Below are 24,949 nucleotides of genomic sequence, written 5' to 3'. Positions count from 1 at the left end.
CAGGCACTCAAATGTTGCATTTTTCCAGGCTGCCTCCTGCCACGGCCCAGCCATATTGATACCCTTCAAGAGAGCATGTACTGTACGTACATTAAAAGTCTAGAGCTAGTTTCCCAGACAAGCAAGTATAGAGTATATTCGTATTCTTTATAATTGGTTTTATTTCAATTCACATACATCATAAAATATCATACATTTTCTGCCTACGCTCCTAGAGGCCAGCTCTAATTTATTGTAGAGCATCGAATTTTCGTATTGTTTAGATTTCAATTGGTTTTTATGCTGGCAAAGAATGTGGCACATCGGATAATGGAAAAATGTTAGCACTCGACCTGTCTCCGACTTTTGCCACCTGAATGCACTTTCATTATCTTCGAGTGTCTCTACATTTTTCCCCCGCTTTTTCGATGGTCTGATGAGCTGATCTGAGGGCAAAAACAAACTTTGGTATTACACGGCCTATTAGCCGCCGCTTAATGCAAAAATAATTATGTCTCGTTAATCAGTGCTGCAGAAACTTTGGAACCCGAGACTTTCGCCAACTCTGCTTAACCCTTTTGCCCCCGCTCTCTCTCTCTTTCTCTCTCTCTCTCTTTCGCTCTGCCGTTGGCAGCGCCAAAGTTTCCTCGAGTGGCAATTGAAGGTAGCAGAAACGCATTGGCAAAAACTTTTGTGATTAGCGGCCACGGCGCAGATAGCGCGGAGCAGCTGATGCGGAAGATGCTCGCATAATTTATGTTGTGCGCCTTGCACTCAGCCAGCTAACTCAGCCAGCGGAAATGCCGTCGCGCTCAGCTCGTGGCGCCTCCGCAGTGCCGCTGCATGCCACAGCCACGCAAATTCCATAGCATACATTCGAGGGCGCCGCACGAAAACTTTTTGCCACGCAAATTAGCGGCCACATTTGTTTCGCTGCGCTGCTGCCTGCCGCATGCCACATGCCGCATGCCGCATTCCGCTTAAGCGTCCGACACCGCAAAACTTTTTCAGTTATGAATATAAAGTTTATTTATTAAGCAAACAAGTTGCGTTCTTATCTGTGTCGAGTGTCTCTATTTTTACATTTAGTTGGCAAACAATTTCACAGTTCAGTTCAGTTCAGCTTAGTTAGTTGCACAGTTTCGGGAGAAGTCGCCACAAGATGTAGCCATGAATGGCTCTGGAAATTAATTGGCCAAAGGCGCTGATTCCATTTGATAGATTAAGAAAACAATATGCATTCATTCTGCACAGAAAAAAAAAACTTTGAAGGTCAGCAATAAAAAGGCTCTCTTTAAGAGTTTTCTCATGTAATTTCATATACATACAGAATAGCTCTCGATTTTTAGAAACAAACGAGATCTGAACGGTTAATAAACCAACCTAGCTCTTATAGCCACTGAGATTGTTAATACTTGAACTAATATTTGTTTGTCTATGTATGTATACGATCGGTTGTCTGGCTACAGCCTCTCTGTCTCTCTCTGTCTCTCTGTTTACCTCATGGTCTATTTCTCCGTATGTCTCTCTGTTCGACTGCTTCACAAAAATACAAGATGAAGAACAACTACAGAAGATCATTTGAGTTGTCTATATGTGTGCAGCAGTACTCATTTGGTGTTTATAGTTGAGTGAGACAAAGTTAGAATACTTGAAGCATCAGAGAGTGCTCCATTGGTTATTTTATGCTCAACTGCAACGATCTCTAACTGTCGGCTGAGCGCGTCTTGTGCTTTGAGTGGTAGTCGTCCTATATAAAGGGCAGCAGCTACAGCAGTTCTTCAGTCGTCCAAACCTGCTGGAGGTCAGTAGTTCAGTGCAGTAAAGAAAAGTTAAATAAAGTGTGTGATCGTTCAGCTAAGCATTGATGACTTAGAGGAAATACTTGGGGGAAATACTTGAAGGGAATATGTACTTGGAGAAAAAACTTAGAACAAATACATGGTGGAAATTCATAGAAGAAATACTTGGATAAAATACTGAGAGGAAATTCTTAGAAGAAATGCATTTAGAAGAGTACTTACTTTTTTTTTGCTTACACACATGCACATTCACACAGACACGCACACTCGTACCCACGCATGCAACGCTGCTGTTTTTGCTTTCTATGGGAATAATACCTTTTTGTAGGAGGACAATCTTTATAACATAACATTAAAATGCGTGCACTTGCTAAGCACAAGTTATTGATAGACTCTCAAATGAAGACCTAGGAAATTAGGCAGACCAAATCGGCATACCGTTATAAATCATCGTTCAACTAGCGCTAATGCATTGCTTGAAGAAAGAAATCAATGAGCATAGTTTAGTTCTACCTTTTGTGTAGACGTGTGGAAAATATTTACAAACGCAGGCAGCTGAGGAGGGCGTGAGCTGCCTTCAAAGCAACACAACAGCATCCAGTGGAGAGTGGGAGTGGGAGAGAGAGAGAGGGAAAACCCTTGCCGCTCGCATAACCCCAGTCAAAATTTACAATGGCAATTTTTTTGCATGCAAGTTGAATTGGGTTGGAAAGGGCTTCAGTTGCGTGGCTGGGGCTGGGGCTCGGGCTGGGTTTGTGTTTGGGGCTATCAAGTTGAGCAGAAAACTTCTTGCTATTCATATTCGTACATGAATACACTCGTGCGAGTCAGTATGCGAATATACAATGCGGAAAAATGCTAACAAACGGAAATGTGATATACGCGACGCAGCCGAAATACAAAAGCTAATGGTATAGATGGAGCAGGGGGAGCACGAGCTGGGGGAGAAGGAAAGGCTCTCTGGTATGAGAGACTGACTAGGAATCGAACCAATTGCTTACAAGCTATTCAAAACTTTGGGTGTAGGTGATAATGCTATATGGCAATCGTCACTGTCGTCTATTCAATTTGCAACGAATTAAAAAAAATAAATAAATGTTTCAGAAAACATGGGAGCGAACGAAATGGCATGGCTCGACTACAAAATACCCTGCATCGTAGCATAGCTAAGACTTATAAAGTTGTTGCTACTTGGAACACATATTTGGTATACCCCCTCTAAATTTTTTTCGTTTGCGGGGTATTTGGAATTGGAGTTGTTGAAAATACATTGAAATCTGTGGAGCGCATTGTAAAAAGGCTTTTCTGTTATTGTAGCGATGGAACCACAAACAGCCCTTGCCCAGCCCACTTCCCTCCTCCGTGCCTCATCCTGCTGCCTGCTTCCCACAGCCAAGCAGCTGACACGCTTTGGCGCATCAATAGATAAGAAAGAATGAGGAGCCTCTTGAGGCTTCGCTTGAAGTGGGATTAAACGCGAGGCGGCCCACTGTAAGAAGCTGAAGGGAATTACGGAAGTGTGCCCAGGAAGGGATGCCTGACGCAGGTAAACAGGCAAGCAGGTAACCAGGTGGCATCGCTATGGATGTGGATATGGGAATGGATAAACTAATAGTTAACAAATATTTTCAATTACTGTTGCTGTCACAGCAAAATCAATCAATTCTGCAACCACAGACACGAGACCCGAGAAACGAGAGCCAAAGCCAGAGCCAAAGCCAAAGCCAAAGCAATTGCATTTAATTTTCCAATATGCTGGGTGGATGAGGAAGCTTTGGCTGATATAAATTTGTAACGCAAATTGGTTTTGTGGCCACAGAGTATTACGGCCAATGCATTTTGCCATTTAACGAGTATTTTGCTGCAATTTTATTTTCGATATCACAGCCAACTAATGAGGCGGCAAATGTTTAAATTATTTTGCAGCGTTTGCTGAATGTGCTGTAATTAGAATAAATGTATTTACAGCTGCGGTTCGCGCCACATTTCGGTCCATCAAATCGCAGAGGAAAATCCAGGCCGCACAATGCCACAGAGAACTATGGGATCGAATCGCATTTGTCGCGGCTTATTTGCTATTCACGCCACAAACAAAGTAAACAAAGCGCCCAGTTCCAGGCGCTAAAGACAACCCTCCCGGCGGGCCCTCAACTGCCTCGAGTGGCAAGTGGCAAGTGGCAACTGGCGAGTGACGAGTGTGAAAAGCAATAAAACGTTAAGCATACACCAACGCACGCACACACACACACATTCACACACAAAATACACAATGCCGCAGCAAATTTGTTGCAAATCAAAATAAATTCCTACCAGAGCTTAGGAAAAAAAAACCATATCAAGAACATGTCAAAAAGTACGGCAAGTCGTACTCTGTATACACTGTAAATAAAGGGGAATATAATATAATATGTCACTCTCTCAGAAAACAGCTGCATCTCTTTGAAAATATATGTGTATATTAAATATGCTACATTTTAATCGATTTTTCCTTTTTTATAGTCGACATGGAACTTACAAAAATTCGCCAATTCACAGCGACCGAGAAGGAAATTGAACCCTTTATTATAATTACCAAAGCAATAGACAATAATAATTAAAAACTTAACAATTTTTAGGATATTTTTATGAAGAATGTTCATATTAAATCAGATCAACTCATCAAGCTCATATAAAATAATTTCATTTATATAATATATAGTATCAAGGATTACAAAAATAAATTATAAGCTTGTGAAGTAGAGCTTGATCTGAACAAAATATTTAAAATATAACTAAGCTTAGACTTTTATCGATATACAAATAATGGCTGAGAGGGATATTTTCATATCACTTTCACGCTACATACAGTAGGTCGGTATTCTATCAATGTTTGTTTATCCTGATTAAAAGTATAAATACTATATTTAATATTTAACAACCAATCATTATTTGTAATCTATTTATATTGATCAAATATTTAAAGATTAAAGTCCTGCTGCTTTTTAAGCTTATCAATGCAAACACACTTTAATTTCTTTTTTTTTTAAATATTATTGGGTTCATTTCAACAAACAAATTAATTGCGTGTATATTTTTAATGCCATGGAAGACAAACACTGGGTTCTTAGGTCACGGGAAAAAGCTAAGAATATTATTTTTATATTTTTATAATTTTTTTTTTTTTTTTTTTATTCTAATCAGTATATAATTTTATAAATATGTATATCATTTTTGCTCTTAAAAACATCTACTTCTGACCTTAAAAATATATACTTATCTGTTTTTAAACAAGTGTAACTTAATTTATGACTATATTCCAGCTCCTTGTTAAGCAAATTGCTTCGCATATTCATCATACCCTAAACAATTTACCAGCCCATAATAGATGCATAAAAAGCGAAGGCGTTCTTGTTCGCAGGCACCAATCCCTCCTCAACCCGCAACAGTTGCCCCCACGCCTCCTGCCCAGAGTAAACACGGAGAAAAAACCATTCACATGGCTGGCCGAGTTGTTCATCGTCACATTCAGAGCCTTCTATGGGCACTCGTCCATGGCATTCCATAACAATTTATGCAATCAGTTGGACAATGCGTACGGCGAAGGAAACTGTTGGATTTACAGCCACCCCGAGTGCTGCCAAGTACCCCGCGTGCCCCGATAGACCCATTCGCCTTTCGTCACTCTCTTCTGGCTTTGGCCGCTACTTAATCCTTTTGAATATTTTTGACACGTGCGCTGCAATTATTTTATTACCCCCGCGAGTGCAGTCCGCAGAGCGAGCGAGAGACAGAGAGAGGGAGAGAGAGATAGGACACGCACACACGCACCATAATGCAGCAAGGCAACGTGCAACCGGACACGCCCACTCAATAGACGAGCACAAGGGCGGACACTTCTTTTATTCTGCTTTTTTTTTACGGGCAGCACAATGGGCCGGCAATTGATGCAATTCATTCAAATTGTTGGCGACTGTTTAGACTAAAATTGCATTAGTCTCTAAAGCTTTTGTTGTAGCAGCTGCTACTGGTGCTGTTGTTGTTGTTGCTCTTGTTGCTGCTGTTGTTATTGCAGATGCCGAGTGGACTAGCGCACAAACAATTGGCAATAATTTTTCGCGGTTGCATTGAAATTCAAACGGCGCAAATTGTAAGCACAATTTTTAAATATATGAACAGCTCCCACTTTGAGCTCATGCCCGCCCCAATTATGGTCGCTTTGCATTATCACACGCACACATATACACGCACACCCACTCAATAGAGGTACATATATTTTAATAATGATGCCATTTGTTTGGCCATAGAATTGTGTTGGCAATAAAATTTGGCTTTGCCACATAATTCAAATGGTTAATCGCGTTTAATGGCGGCATTTATCAATATTTTGTGAGGAGAAAAACCGCATGCAAATGCGACCAGCGGCGACGGATGATAACGCGATGGAGCGAGTGCGCCGCACACCCCTCTCGCTCACTCTGCCCGGCTGTCTTGGCGCCCAATGACAATGTGTTGACAATGCGAAAACAAAAATGGCGTCTAATATGGCGACAAAATGTGGGGCGGAAATAAAAGCGCAGCGGTCAGCGCTGCAGTGGAGCCCAATGCCACCACCACCAACCCTCTGCGGCACCGCCCTTAGTTATGAAGTTTGCCAGCGGTTCCCCATCACGCTTTTAATGCGCACCATTGTGTCAAGATAAAGCAACGGAAATTAGCACGATAGCAGGAAGTTGGCAGCGTCGTTGGCGTTGTTCTTGACGACAACGGCGAAGACGAAGGCGATAAAAAATGGAGCGAATGCCAGCAGCAGAGACAACAGACCAAATAGACCGCACAGCAAGCGAGTAAGCGGGCGAGCGAGCGAGCGAGTTGAGCGACAGCCAAGGACCAAACGACCAAAGGACCAAAGGACCAAAAGGACATCCACAGTTGGCCAAAACGGGGCGACCGGGGCTGCCCACAAATAATAATGAAAACGGAAATGAAATACAATACCCAGGAATGCCACAAGAGATGCTGAATAGCAATGAAGATGATAATGATGACGATGACGATGATGATTATGATGATGATGATGATGGTGTTGGTGTTGGTGTTGCTATTGCTGTTGGTCTTGGGTCCAATGCCAATGGCCACTTTAGATCTTTGCTTTCCCTTATTGCCCACTCGAAGGAGCCACGGAGGTGCCCGTTTAACATTTCTGCTTCTTTATATTGCCAGCAATACAATGGACTAATTAGTATCACAGACATATCTTCAGAGACTATCATATTTCTAAGATTCTTATTCGAGTTCAAAATATTCCTTTCGATTAGTTAGACTTAGCTATGTGTTTAAATTATACATATAAATATTTTTAGAAATATGAATTTGTATATCCATATATATTATATAAATAAATATATCAAACATATCGCCACAAAAAATAAATCATCAAATATATGTAACCTGCGAATAATTAAAAAGTCAAGAAATGTCTTGAGGAAGACCTCATATATGTATATATTTATATATCTGTATACTAGATGCCTTGACATCAGATATCATATTATATTTTACCAAAAGTTTTTCATGAAACCGAATCTTGAGTATTGTCCAAATTATAAGAATTACTAGCCAACAATTAATATAATTAATGTCAATTATTAAAGGCAAATTTCATTGTACACAAGGTCAGTAATTTTTTAGCAAAATCTGGTTTAGTTACAATGAGGTTTTAAAATTGAAACACTCTTATAACAGTTTAAATATAGCAAATATAATTTGATTTTTTAACTACTATCCTGAAATATTTCATAAAGCCTAAATACAGCAAAAAAAATAATAATAATAATAATAATATCCAATTGGCTAGGTATAAAAGTCTTTGCCTTAGTTTACGATCTATAACCAAATTGCTATGAATAATCCTAGGAAAAACTCTTTTTAAATTCTCTTTTTTAAATGTCTCCATACCTTGGCTGTTTATTACCTTGACTACAATCAAAAATTAATAAGCCATAAAATGAGTAACAACTTTTCGCATTTAGACGCCTGACGCAGAGCGAGGGCAATGTTTGTTCATTAGGAACTGGAGCTAGAGGTGGAACTGGTAGTGAAACTGGAGCGGGAATGGAAATGGGACAGAGAGCTGGTATTCTTTTCATAAACCGCACACAAATTAGACGCATACAAAAAAGGCAAAAAATGAACGCTGATTGTCGTCTATTCTTGTCAAAGTTTGGACCGGTGCCTGGCGTCGTGGCAGTGGGGGGAGGAGCAGAGGTGGGCGTGGCACGCAAAGTCAATTAGGCAAAGCGACGGCGACAAACAAAACTGAAAACAATTCGCATTTAAATTTGCGCATTCTTAGAAAATGCTGCGCGAAAATGGGGACCGACAAAGTTCGGTTGCGTCACTTGTGGGGCAGGTGGTGGGGGGTGGAAGCTGCCGTAAAATACGTGCATATTATTGTGCTTATCTGCCAAGAAACACGCCCAGGCCAAATGCCCATTCCGGACCCATGTACAAACCCCCTGAACGAGGCCTTCAAGTTGATTTCGCTTTCTTTGCTGCCAAGAACTGAGCTGCCATGTCTCAATACTACGCCGGTTGTTTTGTTGTTTTTGTCATATTGTGCATTTGTTTTTATGCGCCTGGATCGTCCCAGAGCCACCCCATAGCCTCACATGCCCCGCTGCCTGCCTCTGCCATCGAAGTCTTCTAAGCAACACATCCTTCCTTAAACGTTTCTTGTCTGCCAAATGTTTCTATGGGCCATACGATTGTGAGGCCTCTGTATGTGTGCGTGTGTGTGTGTGTATCAGCCTCTGTGTGTGTGTGTGTGGTTTTATGTGTGCATTGTATTGCTGGCATAATAGACACATTTAATTTTACTATTATGCCTTTTTGTTGTCATCACATTCGCATAAGCATAATAAACCGTTTCGTTTTCAAGTTTTCCTTTGGGGACTTCTCCGTTTGCCTATTTGCCAGTCATTTTATTTGATTTCCAGTCGAAAGAAGGAGAAGGAGAGCAGAGAACAAGCTGTGCGAAATTCTAAAGAAATTAGAGGTGTTTACAATGACAGACTAGAACACTACTGAAATAAACTGATGAAACCATTTTACATTCACGACCCTTTTGCAGGCGAGCTCACTATTTAAAATTGAATTAGTTCACTTGTATCATTAGAAGCTCATGCTTAATTAGAAATGATCGGGCAAGCGTTTACCAAATTATCAGGTGTTTTGCATATAATTGTGCTCGATTGAATAGTGTGTAAGCTTAATTAGAGAAACCGTTTAAAGCTCATCCCCAAATTTTAAGTGCAGGTATATGTTACATAACTCGCAAGTTTAAATATTAATAACATTAAGATAAAGGAATTGCTTAATACTATTATTTAACCCTTTGGCTTATAGCTTAAACAAGCTCTCTCCTTCTCCCTCTGGAGCACCGTAAACGAACAATAGATGGCGCCCATAATGCTGTTTCATTTTATTCTTTTTGCAATCAATTGTATATAATTTCGATTTTATTATAGCCTAGTTACTACTAGAGCCAAGTCATAAAACTGCAATCCCCTAAATTTACTTATAACTGTACACATATGGCTGATAGTGGGAATAGATAAGTCACTAGTATAAAAGTAGCTACCGCATTTTGCAATCATTCAATAGTTTATTCAACGCGTTGCAATATGTTTAAAGTCATCTGCTTGTTGGTAGCCGGACTATTTGCCGTGGCATTGGCTGCTCCCTACACATATGGTAAGTAATCAGACTTTTGGCAAGCCAAGGAGCCACTGAAATTAATACTTACTAAATGCTGCCCTAGATACTGAACATAATTGGATCAAGGGAAATCTTTCAATTCCCTTGACAAGCGACGTTATAGTTGGTGGATTTGATCCTTATGGCTACAGAACTTACATAGGCCGAGTCGCTTATGGCACCAACGTCTTGCCCGCTCGTGTCGTGGCCGAGACGGGCTACGCCTATTTCAACACAGACAAACTGAGCAACAAGCTTGTCGACTATCAACTTTTGACTTCTAGTCCCAGTTTTGACTACGAATGGATACACAGCTTTGATGGCAATTACGAAAAAGGCGCCGTTTCTGTGGGCACCACCCATTGGAACGAACGTGTCTTCATTTGCCGCGCTAGGTCGGATGGAGGTTTGCTAATGGGCACTCTGTTCCTATCGCAGAAGTATTGCATTATCAAGAACGAAGATTTGCCACTGCGTCAATTTGACAAGTACGAGATCCTTGTGGCCAAGTCCAAGGCTAACTCAACCTCTAATGCCTAAGGAGTGCGCACAAATACATACATACGTATATATAAGAAAACTGTAAAGTAAAATCATTAAAGTAATTTTAGTTGTATCATTGATTTGATTGTATTAATTTGTAATTAAAAGAAAAATGATTAGATTGATTTCGATTAGATTTCCTTATTAAGTGTTCAACGCAGATAACATCGTTAAGAACTGAAGAGGCCAAAGGCTAGTCATTCATTCGATTACTAAAATGTCAAATAGGGGGTTTTTACTTATTAATAACAAGACTATAAACATTTATTTCTATGCTTATTTATTTCCGCGCTAAAATTCATGTTCGGCCTCATCTAATCAAAACCGTAGCCAAATAAAAAGGAGTTGCAGACAGAAAAAATGCTTTCACAACTAGATGGCGCTTAAACTATTCTAGCAGCAGCAGCACAGCTTTCGATAGGTATTGTATCCATTATATCGACATCAACATTTAACATCGATAATTGACTTCTTGTTTATGTTGTTTCTTTAACAGTCTATTTTAAAAATATAGATTTGCTATAAATAACTAAAGTACAAAAAAAATGGCTAAAATATATATAAAATATAACACATGATTAAATTAAATAAAATGTCTATAAGAATATATGTAAATTGCTTATGAATACTTATATTCAATATATATGCAAATTAAATTAATATTTTTATTTTTATTATTAATTATTAAAATTGTAAATATGCAATGCTATAAAACACAAAAATTATACAGTGAGTATATTTTGTTACTTTTATTCCAATTTGTCGTTTGATATTTTTAATTCCTGGTGATATATGACCACATCTAAGGTATCGCTGGCGAGGAGTGTAGCATTCTCACCCATAAAGCTGGCAGCCCCAACACACTCTGATTCGATCTCAGTGCCGTGCCATTGGAGTACTTCCACAAGTAATTGAAGCTGCAGACCTTCAGCAGTGCCACGAGGCAGCTGCAGGTGATGAGGAAATGCACAGGTTTTGGGAGCATTAAATGGTGCCTGTGCTTCATACAGCTCGCTAAGTGTGGGATCATTTGGAGCGGCTGGAGAATGACGTTCCAATCTATTCTCGCCAGTTCCTAGCTCACGCACAAAGTTATCGAGCAATAGGCGAGGTTCAGCTCTGCCAGGCACCGTCAGATAACTGCGGATTTGGACAACCATCGTCTCCGGAACGAACAGCTCATAGGCAATGCTGAATGGTTTGTGATTCAAGCGCAGCTGACGTGCCACAAGACGACGACGCAGCAATTGCAAATTGTTGCGCTGCGACTGAAGCAACTGTTGATCCATTAGGTTAATCAAGTCGGTGTCCAGTAGCTGCTCATAGGTTTCCAATTTAGTCACTTGCAGCAGCTTTACCGACGGACGTCGCTGCTTGTCGTATGATTTTGGTTTTGGCTTCTGTTCGTACTTGGATATTAATTGAGCCAGTTGAATCAACAGCGAGCGATATATGGGATCGCGCAGGTTTGACGTAGTCATGCCCAACAGGCTGGGCTCCATATTGTTGCCGTTGATGGCCAGACTCAAATGTCTACAGAGCAGCCAGTACTCCGCCGCAATCACCTGAACCACGACCCACATAGGCTCAATTTTCTTATTTTTTGGCAGCTCCTTATCAATCTGACTTTGCAGCTCTTCAATAGACTTGCTTATCAATTGCCGCACGTCTTCGGCATTCAGCGCAGTCGCCTTGTAGGGCACCCCACCCGTTGTCATCAATGTGGGCGTGACCAGCTCAACTGATCTTTTGCCTGTCGCTAGTTCTTCCAGCTGCAGCAGGGCTACAAACTGTCGGATGTTTTGCATCAGCAAGAGTCCGATTTCTGGCCTCGCCGCACCCTCAACTTGTTGCTGGTATATCCATTCATCCTCATCACTGCGGAACTGCATCATGAGATCGCCGTCTATTATAGCAGTTCCATAATCTTCCTTGGCTTTCGACCCGATTATCAGCCGGCTGATAAGCCTGCTCCAATAGCCGTTCAAGGCCACATCTAAGCTCAGCTGCACCCCAAGGGACTTCACTTCTATGACAATCGGGTCGGCTGGCATTAGTTCCTCCTCCGGTGGCTGTCTGAATATCTTCGGGTACAATATACTACCCAATGTGTCCTTCCAAGTGCGTTTCGGAGCAATCCGAACTGGAGCCAAGTCCTGCCAACTAACGGACCTTGCTGCCCGTATCAGCTCCTTGTCGAAGTAGAGTTGTGGCAGCACCTCATGCATGGCCGGCAGCATCAGATCTTTTGTATCCGCACGTTCGGCAATCGCCAGCTGCAGAGCATGCACAAAGAGCACCGGGTTGAACTGGCTGCGCGCATAGCAGGCATTGCACTGAAAGGTTCTCCAGTCTTTGGCCAGCACTAGGAAGCGATAAACGTCCAATAGCTGCTGCGGCAGCTCCTCTTGCAAAAGACTGTATATGCTATATGGGCGCAGTATGCGATCCTGATGGACGCGCTCAAAGAAGTCGAGCAACGAAGGCCAACTGCCCTGTATAGGAATATACATATATGTAAACAATGGATTTCGATTTCAGACTGAGTCCACTCACCGTTTCGTAATCGTTGGGATTCTCGTTGAGCTCACGGCCCATGTCGATGAGCTCCTGCTGCAGCAGAGGCTTGTGCACTTGCAGCAACAGATCCAGCAGAAAGCGCTGACGTTGTGCCCATTGTGTTGGCCTCAAAGCATCGAGGCTGGGAGGAGTTTCGCCCAACCACCAGCGCGAACGTAAGTTCCAGCCATTCACTCCAATCACCCCAGCACTGAGGGACAAGCTCAGAAGAGCACAGAATGCAACTGTCGCCTTCAACATTCTTAATGAAGCGGCAGTTGAGAGGTAAATGTTATTCGGAATTTAATAAGCCAATGCCCATGGCTGATCTCGTAGCTTATCAAAATAGCTTTATATAATACTATATGCAAAAAGCATGCTCAATTATCGCAGTTAATAATATACCCTAGAGTTTCAGCATTTGCTGGGGCATATTTGTTAAAATTCATTTTTAATTTGTAAAATATAAATGAATCTATATATAAATTGTTTTATATTAAATCTGTTTTCAATAACAATTTTCTTCTTCAAATTAAAAGTTAAATTGACATCAGCTTAAGCGCTGTTAAATTATGTAAATTCGTTTTTATTGTGTCAACAATATTAAAAAATACAATTCCCGAAAAATAAAAAATAAACACGCGCAAAAATAGCATTCCATATGACCGAACTTCAGTATTACAATTATCTCTGTTGAGCCTAATTTAGTCTTTATAGCTATGCCAATGTGGCCCGCTTGGCCACAAATTCCCTGGAGCTCTTCTCCCTGTTGGTAAAGCGAGCATATCTGAAATGAGTAATATTTAGTAAATACGAAATATTTGATATATTTCTGTTGCAGCTCACGTCTTCTTATATTTGGCCACATCGGAGGCGCTGAGCGATGGGCGAGTCGTTTGGTAGGATTCGATGAGATGTTTTTGCTTCACTAAAATTTTCTTTGGCAGCTTCTGTCGGAGGGAATGGAAAAAGATTAATTCAATTTGCTTACATAGACTCGACCGTATTTTATTGAGTATTTTTGTATGATGCTCGATGGATGTTCTCGGTAAAGCCATCCCTAACACTAGTTGAACTTATATGTATATTGATATCTAAGCGGTAAAGTCTCTCGGAATGTTTCAGTTTCAGAGCCGTCGTCCTCATCGCCCGAGGACGGCGGCGTCTCCAGCATTGGCATCGATAGATCCAAATACGCATCGTTGGGATTACTGCTCGCCTGCTGCAGTATGCCATCGAAACTCTCCACGAGCTCAGCAAACGTGGGCCTCGCACACGACTCGAAGTGCCAGCACTGACGCATCACCACGTATATGTTGAGCGAGCATTTCGGCGGCTTCTCCATGCGCTGGCCAGTGATCAAGTAGCTGTACAGCTCCTCAGCGGACATGATATTCGGGTACGGCTGTTCGCCATAGGTCATTATCTCCCAGAGCAGGACGCCGTAGCTCCAAACGTCGCTCTGGGAATCGTAAAACTTCTCCTGCAATGATTCCGGCGCCATCCATTTGATGGGCAGTCGTCCGTTGGTATTCTTCCGATAATAGTCCGTATCCTGGATATCCCTGGCCAATCCAAAGTCGGCTATCTTCATCACATAGCCTTCGCTGACGAGCACATTGCGCGCTGCCAAATCACGATGAATGCACTGAAAAGTGATGGAGACATTAGACACCTGATCTGCTCGCTGATTGAGCTGCGTGGCCTTACCCGTCGCGAGGCTAGGTACTCCATGCCGCGAGCTATTTGGAAGGCGAACATGGTTAGCTCCTTCTCGCCCAGCTGCTGTTGTGGCTGCATCGACTTGTCATCCAGATAGCCATCGCTGTCGCTGCGCCGCTGCAGTTGACCCGGTCGATTTTGCTTGAGAAAATCCTTGAGATTGCCATGGGGTGCATACTCGACAATGACCCACAATGGACCGCTCTGACTGCAGCATCCCAGCAGGTTGATGATGTTAATGTGCTTGCCAATCATTTTCATCACCTCCATTTCGCGCACCAGGCTGGCCATGTCCGCGTCCGTGTGCTCCTCCTTCACCATCTTGACGGCGACAATGGTGCCCATGCCATTGTTCGAGGATGGCGGACTGCGCGGCAGGCCATCCGCCTCGGCCATGACCACACGCCCAAAGGCGCCCTCGCCCAAAATGGAGCCTAGCACCAGCTGCTGCCTGGGAATCTCCCAGTTCGAGTCCAGCGGGAACTCGTACTCGTTGAAGCCCTGTGTAGGATCCGAGGAGCCGCCCGTCGTGGTATTGGAGAACGTTGTCCGTTGCTTCTCGATCTTAATGACAGGTATTTGCAGGTCGCCCGCACAGGAGCTGCCCTCGGCGCTGGCCGGCTTGTAGATGATCACCTTCTTGGTCCACTGATGCACCGTCTCGATGCGATGTTTCAGCAGCTTCTCCCGCCGCAGCCGACGCAGCATATACACTATAAACGCGCTGCCGAGCAGGAACAACACAATTATCATCACCACGATCACGACGAAGGCCACGGGATGCGTGTGGAGGAGCTGACTGAAGTGCAAATAGGGCAGATGATCGACCACGCGCAGATAGATGCTGGCGTTGCTCATGCCCAGCGAATTGGAGGCCATGCAGGTGTACCAGCCCTCGTCCAGGTGGCTCACATTGTTGAACACCAGCAAATCTGGGCGATCCATGGACGTTTTCAGATCGATGTGCACCACGCCCGGCTGCATCGAGTCCACTGCCAGGGGCATCGAGTGATTGTGGTGCATCACACGTATCCACCGGATAGAGGGCTCATTGTCGGACAGCACATCGCACTTCAGCACCACCTGCGTGTTGACCAGCGCCGTCTTGTTGTCCATTTTGGTAATGATGGGCGGCGCTCGGATGCGATCGTTGACCACAACGCTGTACTCGAATTCAATGCAGCCGAGGATGTTGCACACCTTGCACTTGTACAGGGCCGTGTCCTTCGATATGGCATCCTCCATGGTGAGGGACCAGCGCCTGAACTTGTAGCCCCCAATGTCGCGCTGCAGCTCCTTGTAGCCGTCGCCCTTATTGAAGGTCCAGCTGATGTTCGCCGGCGGATGCGCAGTGCTGGGGCAAGAGAGGGTAAGGGTCTTGCCCGAGGGCAAATGCTGCAAACGTTTCAGGGGCTTCTTGAACTTGGGGAACTGCTCCACTGTGGTATCGTCCGCGACATCGTCGGCTGCCTCATCCGCCGCATCGTCATCCGTGGCGTTAATGACCGATTGCTGCGTTGTGGTTGTGGTTGTCGTTGGCTGCGCGGTTGAAGTGGGCACATTGATGGGCTTTGGCACCACCTGCAAATAGGCAGCGCCCACAGTGCGCCCCAAGCGGTTCTCGGCAACACAGATATACCAGCCAGCATCGTAGGGCTCCACGCTGCCCAGACGCAGCAGCTGCGGCTCATCCTTGCGGGCCGGCAGTCTGACCACCTCATCAGTGTCCACCAGGATGGCTTGCTGCTCCAGCCGCTGAAGCAGCGAGTTTATGTCACCAGCTCGCACCTGTTGCAGCCAGGTGATTTGTGGCTCCAGCTGCGAGTCCTCCAGCTTGCACTCTATGATCGGCTGCTCCTCCAGCACAGCGGTCACGTTACGCGGATAGCCCGGACTTAGCACAGGGGCCATGTGCTGACGCCTCAGCACTTCCAAGCGAGTCCTGCTGTCGGCGCAGCTCTGATCATTGCACAGGCGACAGCGATAGTCACCCGCATCCTGGGGCTGCAGCTGCCACATGCTGTGCACCGTCTTCCTAGCACTGCTTCCCACTTGGGTGTTATTGTGAAACCAGCTAATGTTCGTCCATGCAACTCCCGCTGCCGGGGTGCAGTTCAGGTGAACCATAGAGCCCGCCGTGCGCCGCACCAGCGGCTCCAGTGGCTGGGCGAAGCGCGGCTGCTGACTCTCGTTCAACGGCAGCAGATAGTGCTCCACTGGCTCGCTGTACACCCGGCTGAAGCTGGCCAGGTCATCGCTAGCCTTCTGGTAGCCAATCAGCAGCGTCAGATTGGCCCACCGATTGCCAGCATACTGGCACGCATAGTGACCCGATTGCTCTCTCTGAGCGCGCTCCAGCAGCCAGCTGCTGCCGCTGTGCTGGAGCTGCTCGTTGAAGAACCATTTGGCTTGGGGCTGTTGGCACTCCAGCTGAATATCCACATCTGTGGGCACATGACGATAGCCAGGCTGTGGCTCTTGACTCACATCGATTTGGCAACGATGCGCCTCAAAGTGGCAGCTCGAAATGTGGTTGTCGTTGTTGTTGTTGTTGTTGTTGTTGCTTTTGTTGTTGCTGCTGCTGTTGCTGCTGCTGCTGCTGCTGTAGCTGATGATGATGAATATGATGATCAGCAGATTTTGCATTTTCAAGTGTAGCATTTGAGTTGTTGTTGTTGTTGTTGTTGTTGCCGCTGCTGTTAATGTGATTGCTGTTTACTTAGCTGTTGCTGTTGCTGTTGCCAAATTGCCGCTGCTTTTGCAAAGACACTTTTATATTTCGCAATGCTTCATTTGTTCACATTTTACCCTCTCTATTTTATTATTATTATTATTATAATTTATTGCTATCGGTTAGGTTCAATTTTTTGCGTCTTCTTTTTTTTTCAATATTCGAAACAAAAATAAATCTAAAAAGAAAAAAGGCAACGCGTATAATACAAAAAGGCAACCATTATGTGCACTGCCTCTGTAATGAGCAACACCTTTGCCGCCTCTGCTGCTACTGTTGTTATTCTTGTTGTTGTTGTAGCTGTTGTCAACGAGCACACACACACACACACGAACGCACACGCACTCATATAGCCAAGTCAAGTATCTATAAGTTGGCTATATATATATATATATAGTATATGTGAGCATCGGCCACATGCCAAATGCGTTAAATGTCGTCATTTCCATTGATACGACAAATCGTCGTACAGTTAGAAATTTTAGATGCATTCATAATATTAATCGTCGGTATATTGGTAGAGTCAAGCATTGGCTTTAGACACGGGCACGGGCACGAGCACAGTGGTCCCAAATTGGCAACTTGCTTTTAGAGCATAATATTGAAACACGAAGGAATGCTTGCGTCGGGTAGAACCAACTACATAATACACCTTTGCAATGTGAAGCTGACTCGAATTCCAAGAGAGATGTTAAAATATTTGTAATCTGTTTTAAAAACCTCCTACACCTATACCACCTATAATTGTATATTTAATGAACTTTCAATTTAAATAATATATGAACTATAATAGAAACCAATATGCTCCATTTATTTTGTAAGCGAGCTTTAAGAAAGTTCATTGAGTACACCGCACCTGATGAATCAATAAATAATAATTACTGCTCACTTGGTCTACGAGAATCGCAAAAAGAAAACAAAACAAAACTAGTTTTTACTCTCGAAATCTTTCATTTCTATTGCGAAAAAATTTCACGCCACAGTAAAACGTTTGACTTCAGATCATAAAAATAAAATTATAATTTGAGTGGGTGCCAGATTTTTATTTTTTTTTTTAGCTCCATTGCATATTAGCAAAGAACATGAAAATATCAAACTAAATTATCCACGATTTTTTAACGGACATGAATCATAAAGGAAATTAGCAATACGGATGTTTTTCCGTATAACTTGGAATTTATGTAGCCTTAACAAAGTTTGCTTGGAAGATAAGAGAAACTAAAGCTAAATATTATTGATCATAGCAAGTTATAGGTTTAAGTTTAAATTTATACTTGTTATGGTAAAAAGTTTATATTATTTAATGATATTTTGTTCACAAGTATCTTCACAGAAAATTGTTAAAAATAAAATTAAAAAAAAAATAAAATTTTCTTTTAAAAGTGATTCTATATTAAAATGAATTCCGATATAATTTTCATTTAAATATTATTTTTGCCTCATTTTCAATGAACTTAATTTTACGACTTTCTATCAATTATAACATATTTTATTAGAATAATTTAAGATCCCTTACGCCATTTAACTGTTACTTTTCACTAAGTTTCAAATAACTTAATATGGCAATTTTCTATAAAATTGCAAATCAGTCTATCATCAGGACAATTCATAATTTGATAATGAATTTTACTTCCAATGGCTGATTAAACAAATAACTCAGTTTCTATTTTGTCACCTGAGACCACTGTGCACTAACGAAGTTTATATTTTATAATTTGTTTTTTAAGGCAAGCCAACAACTGGTGTTGCGGTGTTTTTTTTTCCATTGTTGTTTTTGCAAATATTGTTGCGCTTGTTGTTTGTGTAGTGCCGTTTGTTAGTTGTTACTGTTGTTGTTGTTGTCATTGTTGTTGTTGCTGTTGCTGCTTTTTGGCGGTACTGATTTTTGGTGTGATATATGCACACACGTCGCGATCTGAAATTTATTCAGTTTCCTTTTTTTCTTGCTTCTTTCATTTATTGCCAGCAGACAAATCGCGTATGTTTGAAATATGTATTATTATTGTTATAATTCGTTGTTTTTATTGCAGCTATTGTTGTGGTTGTTGCTGTTTTATTCTTGTTGTTTTTGCGACTTTGTCAATATTATTGCAAATTGATTGCTTGAAACGTTTAAAATTATGAAGTATGAATTGACTTTGAATTTTGAATTTCGAACTAGCATTTGAGTCGCTTTTTGCAAAATATTTATCAGCAAGTTGCGAATGCTAAAACTCGGTTTAAATTGTTTTTACACATTTGGCTGGGCTGGGAACTCTATTAGGAAGTTTGTTGGCGTCACAGAAATATTTGAATTTGGATTTGTGATTTATCTATTATTTATTATGCATAACTTTGTCACTTATTAAGGCCCGCCGCCCAATGCCCTCTGCACCCCCTCCCCCAGAGCTACACTGCCCAACAGAACAGCGCTTTGGCTGGGCGAGGGAGTTGCGGCTATTGACAACTTCCGCTGCACTAACCGAAACAGATCCCACAGAGTCGCGAGCCAACCGATTTGCTTGAATGTGCGCACACAACTGAAAGTAACGATCGATTGAATGCCGCAACAACAAAACTTTTGGATATGCTGACGACGATCATCATCGGCAACCACCACGAGCCGGGTGGCGTTACCGACGACATCGTGAAAACCTAGCTACAATTATATGTGTGCGTGTGTGCGTGTGTGTGTGTGTGTGGGTGTTTAATATTATTTACACAAGCAGCGATCCTGTCGAGCACTCGCAGTGCTGGCCAGCGATTCCTTAGGTTCTACCTGTCTGCAAGGTGTCCGTCCCGCATGCGCAGTTGCCGCATGTTGCAATTGCGCATTGTTGTTGTTGTTGTTTGTAGTTTTCTTTTCTTTTCCTTTGTTGTTCTTTTTACTTTTATTCTAAGCATGTTTTGTGGCTGAGGATTTCGTCTACTTGTCTTGGTTCGGCTTGCATTCTTTATTATCGCGGCCCTTGGGCTATGTTTAATTTATGCATAAGAAAATGTGTCCATTGTCTTTTGAGTTGTTGCTGTTGTTGTTGTTGTTGCTATGGTTGTTGCTGTTATTGTTGTTGCAGTACGTGCGCATGCGCGATAATCGCATATCAATAAGGAAATATCCGTTACGTGACTTATATATCTAAAAACCTCTCGTCTGCAATTTTACTATGTATTTCTTTTTTTTTTTTTTTTTTTTTTTTGGCCCAGCACCCGCATAGGGTTGCCTAATCCTGATCCAGATGCACGGCACGTAATCATAGATAGAAGAAAAACCCCAAAAATAGTAAATCTCACTGCACTTGTGCGCCCTCTTTCCAGTTTATTTGCTGGGAACGGAAGCGCCAACTACTTCTTTGACTATGGCTTTACCAAGAACCTTCTCCATATCAATTTCCGCTCGATTGCGATTCTCACTCACCTCATGTCCGAATTGTGCCAGCGCCTCCTTAACCGCCGCCATGTTCGCCGAGGTCAGAATGCTTTGTATATCGGCACCAGTGTAGTTCTGCGTTCGCCCCGCAAACCAATCGAAATCAACGCATTCATCCAGATTCAGCGTCGCGCTCAACGCCTCAAAGATGCTGACGCGCGCCACTGCATCCGGCAGTGGGCACTCCACTAGCCGATCAATGCGGCCAGAGCGCAGCAGCGCTGGATCGAGCAGTTCAGGTCGCGATGTGGCGGCAATGACAGTAACGCCCTGCAGCCCCTCGACGCCATCCAGCTCGGTGAGCAACTGGTTGACCACACGATCCGTTACGCCCGTCGAGTCGTGGCCACGTTTCGGGGCCAAGCTGTCAAACTCGTCGAAGAAGAGAACGCACGGCTTGGCGCTGCGCGCCCTGTTGAACAGATTGCGCACGTTCTCCTCACTCTGGCCAATGTATTTGGCCAGCAACTCAGGACCCTTTACCGATATAATGCGCAGACTCCAGCTGCTGGCCAGCTGAGATACCAGGAACGTTTTGCCCGTGCCCGGCGGTCCATAAAGCAGCACGCCAGCCTGATTACGCAAAGGCGAGGAGTTGAAGATCGTTGGATACTGTTGGAGAAGCAGATTTGAATCAATATGTTTTACTTATACAAATATATATTCGTGTACTCACAGTTGATGGCCACATGAGCACCTCCTCGAGCACACTGACCACAGGCTCCAGTCCAGGCAGCTCCTCCACGCGCATTTCATTGGCATCCGTTTCAGCGCCAGTCTTTTGATTGCTTTGTATGCCCTGCAGGCAGTAGGAATTCGTGTGCTCCAAGGATTCTATGAGCTGCTCGTTTGTAAGCAGCGGCTGAGCTTTGCCTGTGAGCAAAGTAAATGAGATTAGGATAGTTTACTAGGTGACTTCGTCAACTTACTAATGCGATAGGCGTAGAAAATGGCGCGCTCCACAAACTGCACAAGATCACATTTCCGATAGCCCTCAGTTAGATTAGATAACTTGACCAAGTCCAACTCCTTGGTGGCGATATGGCTGCATAGCTCGCGCAGTATTACCTCACGATCGGCACGCTCCAGGCTGGGCAGCCTCGCGACCGTCTGGAACAGATGTCGACCACGTGGCGCGCTGAGCCGCTTGTTCAGCGTCTGCAGCTCACTGACTGTGGCAATGACAGCAATGGCATTGCTGCTGGTGTACTGCATGATGAGCTGGTGCACCGTGTCTGCCATGCGATTGAAGTACTCGCCATCCTGGCTGGATTGCTCTGCCGACGCATGGGCGAGCACATCCAGATTCTCCAGCACTACAATGGCCGGTGCGTGCAAAAGGCAGCTGGTGAATATGTTGCGCAAATCCTTTTGAATAGACTCCGTTTTGCGACCCTTGCTGCGCGAGCAGTAGAAGATGTCGAAGTAGCAGTAGTCCGGCTTTCCCGACAGCTGCTCCAGTATGCGCTCCACCAGCACCGTTTTGCCAGTGCCAGCGGCGCCGGTCAGAAGCACATTTCCCTGGCGCAGCACCGAGTTCTGGGAGCTGATGCACAGATTCATGCGCAGCTCGCTGACCACTTGGTCTAGGATCTTGTCGTATTCTGGCAGTCGTATTAGGTCCTTAACACTCAGTGGCGAAATCGCCGGCGGCTGCTCCTTGATAATTTCATGGACGGGACGGACTAGGTCGGCAGCATAGATCTTCGATTCCTTTAGGAACTGGGCGTCCACCACGCAATAGCGGAAGTGTTCAGGCAATATGCCCACTGTGACCAGGAGGTCGTCCTCTAGGCGCACTACTTCCTCCTGATTGAACAGCACCGGCGCCTTTCTTGTTCTTTCAATCACAAACCGCTTAAATGCATTCTCAATGATCTTGTAATGCGTCTTCTTGTGCGCAAACAACTCGATCTTCTCCACAAAGTTCACAACGGTTGTCTTAGGCCGCAGGACAACACGCTCCAGTTCCTTAACGTTCAACAGCTTCATTAGATTCGCATTTAGCTCGATGGACGGATGAATGGTAGCTGGCAGTTCGTCGTCGTCCTCATCGCTAACCAGACGCACACGCACATAATACTCCTTCTCGCCAGCGGTGCGCATGCTGTAGAACTGCTCCAGATCCATGAATTCGGGCAAATGCGATTGCGTTATGTACACATCCGATTCCTGTGCCTGCTCGTGCCATAATCCACGTATGACACGAAACTCAAAGACCCGCGAGCTCTCGCGTCGCAAGTCCTTCTTCAAACGCTCCATATGATCCTGCCGCTTGTTGCGTTGCAAATTGTTCTTCACATTGCTCATCGTTGCGGAGTGCACGAGCGCTGGTGGAGTCGTGGCCACCTCATCCCGCACTTGCGCACTTGTCTTGCTGCGCGACAACTTCTTATTTTCCTCAGCATTTTCATTGTCATTACCGTTGGTCAGGCCTTGGTATAGATTTGGCGCCACAACCAGCTGCGTATTGTGATCCAGACGTCCATAACTTATGTGCGGCTTAAGGCGATCTAAAAGAAAATCATATATTTAGAAAATAGCTGTGCTGTGTTGAGCATTCAATTTAGTATTTACCCACTGTTAGCGCCACTTGCATCGACTTGTTGATCCAAACCAACAAAATTTGTGACGAGTTTACAATGCGCGTTTGCTCCAGTACACTGCCAGAAATTTTCTCCGTACTCAGCTCCTTTTGAAAGAAAAAGAAGAAAATATTAATTTAATATTTCAGTATCTTATTATTAATTAACAACTTTTGTAAATAACAAGCAAAAATATTGGCTCTACAGTCTGTTAAAATTAAGCAATTGAAAATTTAAGTACTTCAACTTAAAGATATCTTGTTAATTTTTGAAAAGCTTTTAAAATTTTATAAATGTATTTTTTAAGAGTAAATTTCACTTACACCAATTTGTTTTCCAATTTAGTAATACAAAGTATAGTTAAAACTATACGAGAGTAAACTACGGCTGATCTAGAGTCTATACTTATTCAAATTGTTGACAGTTATTTGAAAATTACCCAACCCTGATAAGAGAATTTCCCGATGGGGTCAATGGCAATGCCGGCGAAATCTAGCGGCTGCACATAAATAAACACTTAGAAGCACGCCCGCGCCAAAAGCTAATCCGATATAAAAGTATTTTTATCTGGCCGCAGGTACACACACACGCACACACACACGCGCATGCATACATAGATAGATAAGCACTCACAATGATCTCCCAATCTTTGGCCGAGACGGGCGTGACGTGAACGCTGCGCAGATTTAGAACGTCAGCGATGAGGGCGCACTTGACCAAATCATTCTCATGAAGACCTACAACAAATCGTATGGCAAAGTGCACACAGTATATGCACATTCATTTAGAGAAAACGATATTTTGGCAATTGGCAGCACATTAGCGCATCCGCTTATTAAGTAACTTACCGAGCTCCTTGGCCGCCCTGGCATTGATCCCAATTTCGGTGTCTTTGATGCCGCCGCCGCCCGCCTGTGGCGCCCATGAGGCATAATGCACACGACCGTTGTACTGAAGGCTCAGGCAGCCAGTATCCTAAGCAATATATGTATAATCATAATATATATATTACAACTTATCTAATCTGAGGGTCCAATGGCATATTAAGTTGACTTTTGGACACTCACGTAAGTGGAAACGACACCGTAGTATTGGTCCGGTAGTATAACGAAATTGTTTCGAATCGGCCGATAAACCACTTTGAAAGTCCGTTTAAACATTCTTTCCGTTGGCGCGCACAATGTGGCTCAATAAAACGTAAAATATTAGTGTACGTTCGTGCCTAAATCATTTTCAGACTGAAATTCCAATAGGTGCAAAATATTGGGTACCACCAGCTGTTCTTACTCTCGCGGCTGGATTGTTGCACACTAGAGATGTGCCGTTTGGTATCGATATAAAATTACATTGAGAAAGCAGCGAAAGAGAGCGGTTATCGGGCTGATGGCTAATTAAATTAAGTTGGCAGCTCCAAAGGACCAACTGTTGCTCAAATATGCCGACAGCTCGGCTACTATTACATTTCACTCTTTGAAGTTGTTCAAGTATTTGCATTACTCAATTGTATGTAAGAAGAGAGATAATAGAGAGTTGTAACAGCATGTTACTGCACTCTCATCACGGACTCCTTACATACAGCAATAAAATCAGTTTCAGTTTGACGTTCGATGCGGTCGGTCGTTTTATATTTTGGCGCCAGATCAATGGAAAGAGGCCGCAAAGAGTAGCTTTGCAGTTTTATCTAATTAGAATTTCCTGAACGAAAAGTTCGTTTTAAAATAAAAATTGTAGCCATAGTTAATAATTAAATTTTATATATTAACAGTACACATTTTAAACTTGCGCGATCATAGTATTATTAAACAGTTGGCAGCATCACAAATTTAATCGTTAGAGCTCGGGCTTTTATTTGGAATATTCAAAAAATTGTGAGCGCCTTTAAATGAAA

At 43.3% G+C, this 24,949-nt stretch overlaps 4 protein-coding genes across 6 annotated transcripts; 1 reads left to right on the top strand and 3 right to left on the bottom strand.

Moving 5' to 3' along the window:
- The first annotated feature begins 9,352 nt into the window (after positions 1-9,352).
- LOC108613314 (uncharacterized) lies at positions 9,353-10,183 on the top strand. The gene is made up of 2 exons (XM_018006691.2): positions 9,353-9,512; positions 9,580-10,183. Exons 1-2 carry the CDS (start codon positions 9,443-9,445, stop codon positions 10,053-10,055), a joined length of 546 nt encoding a protein of 181 aa, XP_017862180.1. The 5' UTR covers positions 9,353-9,442; the 3' UTR covers positions 10,056-10,183.
- Positions 10,184-10,701: 518 nt separating this feature from the next.
- On the bottom strand, positions 10,702-13,056 carry LOC108612409 (arylphorin subunit C223). The gene is made up of 2 exons (XM_018005290.2): positions 12,615-13,056; positions 10,702-12,553 (listed from the first exon to the last, which is right to left on the bottom strand). The coding sequence occupies exons 1-2, from the start codon at positions 12,876-12,878 to the stop codon at positions 10,808-10,810; spliced, it is 2,010 nt and encodes a 669-aa protein (XP_017860779.1). The 5' UTR covers positions 12,879-13,056; the 3' UTR covers positions 10,702-10,807.
- A 131-nt stretch (positions 13,057-13,187) lies between these two features.
- Pex1 (peroxisomal biogenesis factor 1) lies at positions 13,188-24,390 on the bottom strand. 3 transcript variants are annotated; one of them, XM_018006683.2, is made up of 9 exons: positions 24,129-24,388; positions 23,910-24,036; positions 23,695-23,798; positions 23,054-23,168; positions 21,406-22,989; positions 21,153-21,349; positions 20,465-21,088; positions 13,464-13,567; positions 13,188-13,404 (listed from the first exon to the last, which is right to left on the bottom strand). In XM_018006683.2, exons 1-9 carry the CDS (start codon positions 24,219-24,221, stop codon positions 13,335-13,337), a joined length of 3,018 nt encoding a protein of 1,005 aa, XP_017862172.1. In that variant the 5' UTR covers positions 24,222-24,388; the 3' UTR covers positions 13,188-13,334. The 3 variants fall into 3 exon arrangements, with proteins under 3 accessions (XP_017862172.1, XP_089324550.1, XP_089324549.1); XM_089468423.1 differs by lacking the exons at positions 13,188-13,404; positions 13,464-13,567 and adding an exon at positions 17,110-17,248 and having other exon boundaries at positions 24,129-24,390; XM_089468424.1 differs by lacking the exons at positions 23,695-23,798; positions 23,910-24,036; positions 24,129-24,388 and adding an exon at positions 23,385-23,403.
- btl (breathless) lies at positions 13,600-17,000 on the bottom strand. The gene is made up of 2 exons (XM_089468422.1): positions 14,328-17,000; positions 13,600-14,265 (listed from the first exon to the last, which is right to left on the bottom strand). The coding sequence occupies exons 1-2, from the start codon at positions 16,998-17,000 to the stop codon at positions 13,684-13,686; spliced, it is 3,255 nt and encodes a 1,084-aa protein (XP_089324548.1). The 3' UTR covers positions 13,600-13,683.
- Positions 24,391-24,949: the final 559 nt, after the last annotated feature.

This window comes from Drosophila arizonae, chromosome 4 (assembly GCF_054131065.1).
Source record: "Drosophila arizonae isolate 15081-1271.41 chromosome 4, UAZ_ARI_1.0, whole genome shotgun sequence".
Taxonomy (NCBI): Eukaryota; Metazoa; Arthropoda; class Insecta; order Diptera; family Drosophilidae; genus Drosophila; species Drosophila arizonae.
This window is presented reverse-complemented; position numbering and strand designations above follow the sequence as displayed.